Below are 4,139 nucleotides of genomic sequence, written 5' to 3' on the forward strand. Positions count from 1 at the left end.
CAAGTGTTGTCTGGCCAAGGTTCTATATAAATTTAACATGCTGCACAGGGATATGGTTCAGCTGCACGTGTTCCTCGCTCTGAGCTCAGAACTGAGCTAATGGTTAACCCTCATCTGTGCCTTTTTATCTCTAGAATTGACTATTTCAATGCTTTCCTGCTAGCCTTAGATGCACACCTAGTCCCATTCACCTATAACCCCTGTGATTGTGGACCATCATTGGCTCCCGGTCTGATAGTACCTCAAATTCAAAATGTTTATCTTTGTATTTAAATTATACAATGGCCCCTCTCTCACCTCTTTTCCCAGCACATTGATAAAATCGGTGATGTTACCTGCTCTCACAATCAACTGGAAAATTTAATTCACTATGTTTCCAATTTCCACCGTTCACTCACCTTCACATGGTCCATCTCTGTCCCTTCCCTTTCCTTTCTCGACTTCTCTGTCTCTATTCCTAGACATAGTCTATTGATAAATATCCAATGAGTTATTTGGATGTTGCTTCAAACCCGCAGATACCTGCAAATGACCAACACACTGAACAATCCAGAGCTATTAAGAATACACTGACTCGCAAACAACAGAGGATTCAATTAATCTTTCAAGGTGGACATTAACTGCTCCAGTCAGAGCACGGACGATGGGGTGTTCTCTCTGTCTGCCTGCCTTTCTTCTGCGGCTATGTCCGTGCATGGGTATCCCTGGAGAGGGAGCACACGGTGTCTGCCGGTATGCTTGAGGCTTTCCATGACCACTGGGCACCAGCGGGACTGGAGTGAAGCGTGGATACAGGGAACTGAATTATAATTTGAAAAGTTTGTAATGTTAGTTTTGTCATAATGTTGACCTTACAGTTGATTCCCACTTATAAAGTGGGCACTTACGGTTTAAGTGTTTCCGATCGCTGATTTAATCATCCCAATTAATTAGCCCAAAGAGAAGAGGATTAATTTAAACCTGTGATTCTGGATATTTGAACTGTGTTGGAGGAAAGTTAGGACAATTGAGATCCTCATTGAGTTGTCAGCCAATGATGCTTATTCTTCAAAGATCTGACTGGCTCTGGGAGTCCATCTCCCCTCCTCCCTTTAGTTGATTGGTGCTCTGAGAGGCTGCAACTTTTGATTGGATATTGAACACTGTCACTCATCATCTAGACTGCCACACCCTGGATTATCCCTCAGTATTAATGCAGGAGTTTGATATTTGGTTAAATGTTATTTTTGTACTTCGACAAAGTTTATACTTCAGAAGAAAAAACACATGACTAACATGGCTTCTCGAGTGTGTCAGAACTACCACCAGGACTGTAAGGATGCTGTCAACAAGCAAATCAACATGGAGCTCTATTCCTCCTATGTTTATCTCTCTATGGTGAGTTTTGTGTTTTTTGGTACTTCACAATGGAGACTATGGAATGTGAATTTATGAAATCCTGTGCTGTATCCAGCCCACCTCTTTCTCGCTGCTGCCCCTGCCCCCAATCTATGCAGTGAATTCACTTTTAAAGCTATAATTTATCTTCCTGTGTACTCATTAACAAACTCTCTGTTCCTTGCAGCAGCTGTACCATGTTCTGATATTGAATCTTAATGACTCTTTCCTGGGCTCTTGAGCTTGAAGTTTATTTGGAATGCTTTCTGCTCTCAATGTGAGGAATTCAGAATTTGTTTCCTCCATTCTAAATCATTCCATGGACTTTCCTTACATTGCCAGTTCAATGGGTGATGTCATAAAAATACAGCTTCTCCTGACTTCCCTCCGAAATGGAAGTATTCTTTCCCACAAATGTGGTGGAAATCTGCTACACTTTCTTTCCCAGCCATCCCTCACCTCCACTGGGAGGATGGGATGAAAATGTTACAAATCTTTCTGCTTCCCTCCTGTTCCTAGTGTTTCTAACAATTTTTTAAATACTAGCTTGTGCCCTTTTTTGTCTTTCCTCTAACTTTCTTTGCTTTATTGGTGGTAAAGGCTTCATAAATTGTCTGTACTCAGTGGCCTCTCCCTTAACCCCACTGCTTTCCTACCCTGTGAACTTCGCCGAGCACCTCAAATTCTGAGGGGTTCTCATAACTTTTATTCCATGGCATCTGGTTCTCAAATGTTTTGGTGTTAAATTCAAGCTGCTTGTGGTTTTAATTCCTTGGCATAACTAGCTAGTAAAACTCAACTAGTGTTTTTTTTTCTATATGAATTCTGCACTGTGACTAGATCTCTACTTTTAAGGGGGTTGCTCAGAGTTACAATACTGCCCTTCAACTAGTCTGCACACAATAGATCTGTGTCAATAAACAATGATTATTGGAGTGTGCTACTGGTGACCAGGATATCAATCTTGTGGCAATTCTTTCACTAATTTCCAGAGCTGCAATGAATATTGGGTGCCAAGATTTAAGTTTCCAGTTTTGAGCATGTTCAATCAAAGCTGAATTGGTGATCGTGGAATGATGCTGCACAGGAGGCCATTCAGTCCATTGTGCCTCGCTGTCTGTTGGGTGGAGCGATACAACTCCTCCACTCTTCCCATAGCCCTGCTAATCATTAAGTTTCCATTTGCCAGTTTCCCTTTTGCTGGAGGTGAGATTATCCACTATCTTTACCAGGTTAGTTGTGTTGGGGCTATTTTCCATAACTACATAAAAGTTCAATGAGACTGAGCTCTTAAAGCCAAGCCCATTGCTCTTGCTTTCATATACAATGCCAATTATAATGGGTCTACCTTGCATAAACAACTACTCCGCTGATCTCTCCGCAGTCCTTCTACTTTGACCGGGATGATGTTGCCCTGCGTCACTTTGCTGAGTTCTTCAAGGAGCAGTCACATGAGGAACGTGAGCATGCTGAGAAACTGATGCAATTCCAGAATCGACGTGGAGGCCAGATCATCTTGGCGGACATCAAGGTTTGGCTCTATAAATGAGGGGCCTTCTGTCTGGCTCCCCTTAGACTGATTGATCCCAAATCATTCTAAAGCAGTTGGTTCCAATTTAAACCACAGAAACCAGCCATTTGGATAAACTAGTCTATGCTGGTGATCAGACTCCAGACATCACCTCCCACCTTGCTTTATCTAGCAACCTATCCTTCTCCCTTTTCCCCACATGTTCTGATTTAGCTCCCCCTTAAATACATCTGTGCTATTCACCTGATCAATTTGACTCCAGTGGTTGATGGCTTAATGCAGTATTTCTATATTCTAACACATTGCTTCATGGTCTCCTAGAATTCTGATTGCATTTTTTCAGCCCTAATTCCTTCAATACATTGTAAGTGAACATGAGCATTTCCTCTTCAGAAACCAGAGCAGGATGAGTGGAGCAATGGTGTGGAGGTGATGCAGAGAGCTCTGCAGATGGAGAAGAATGTGAACCAGAGTCTGCTGGATCTGCACAAACTCTCCACTGGGAGCACTGACCCTCATGTAAGTTCCTAATGCTTCAATGTGGGCCTTTTGGGTAGGTTGTAGGTGGTGGAACCTTGCTGTCCTTGAACCTAATTTAAAAAGATCTCTATGCCCAATAGCTTTTGTGTTGACTATTTTTTGGGGGTAGATATTGTAAATGTGTCTGTGATCCCAGCACCTTTTTGTACAGCAAGTTTTCATCTTAATGCGGTGCAGTAATTCCAGAAATTTCAATTGCACCACTTGACTATCCTCCAGTTCAAGAGGATTAAAATCCAAACTCTTCAGGGGTAAGCTCCAATGTTCCTTCATATCTGCTGCTGTCATAACTAGTTTCTCTCTTTCAGTTGTGTGACTTCCTGGAGACCCACTACTTGGATGAACAAGTGAAGATGATCAAGAAGCTTGGAGATCACATCACCAACCTGAAGAGACTGGGAGCACCTGAGAATGGCCTGGGAGTGTACCTGTTTGACAAGCACACCTTGAGGGAAGAGAGTGACTGAAGCTTGTGATTAAATAATTGAGATTCTCTTCTACTTTTGGCTTTGTACAGGCTGAGACCTGGTCTCTTGATGTGAAATGTAATTAACTGTAAATAAACAGTCCAATATTGGATTGGTTTTGTCTCCTTGCAAGTTTGATTGGTTGCTTATATTCTATTTGCCATAACTTGGTTACAGCCCCAGTATTGTACTAGGCTATGCAATAGTGTTGCCCTGAGATTCAA

General features: G+C 42.2%; 1 protein-coding gene across 1 annotated transcript; it reads left to right on the forward strand.

Annotated features, from left to right (window-relative positions):
- Window positions 1-1,275: 1,275 nt before the first annotated feature.
- On the forward strand, window positions 1,276-3,915 carry LOC139262550 (ferritin heavy chain, oocyte isoform-like). The gene is made up of 4 exons (XM_070877712.1): window positions 1,276-1,377; window positions 2,762-2,908; window positions 3,302-3,427; window positions 3,757-3,915. The coding sequence occupies exons 1-4, from the start codon at window positions 1,276-1,278 to the stop codon at window positions 3,913-3,915; spliced, it is 534 nt and encodes a 177-aa protein (XP_070733813.1).
- The last annotated feature ends 224 nt before the right edge of the window (window positions 3,916-4,139 follow it).

This window comes from Pristiophorus japonicus, chromosome 4, assembly GCF_044704955.1.
Source record: "Pristiophorus japonicus isolate sPriJap1 chromosome 4, sPriJap1.hap1, whole genome shotgun sequence".
Classification (NCBI taxonomy): Eukaryota; Metazoa; Chordata; class Chondrichthyes; family Pristiophoridae; genus Pristiophorus; species Pristiophorus japonicus.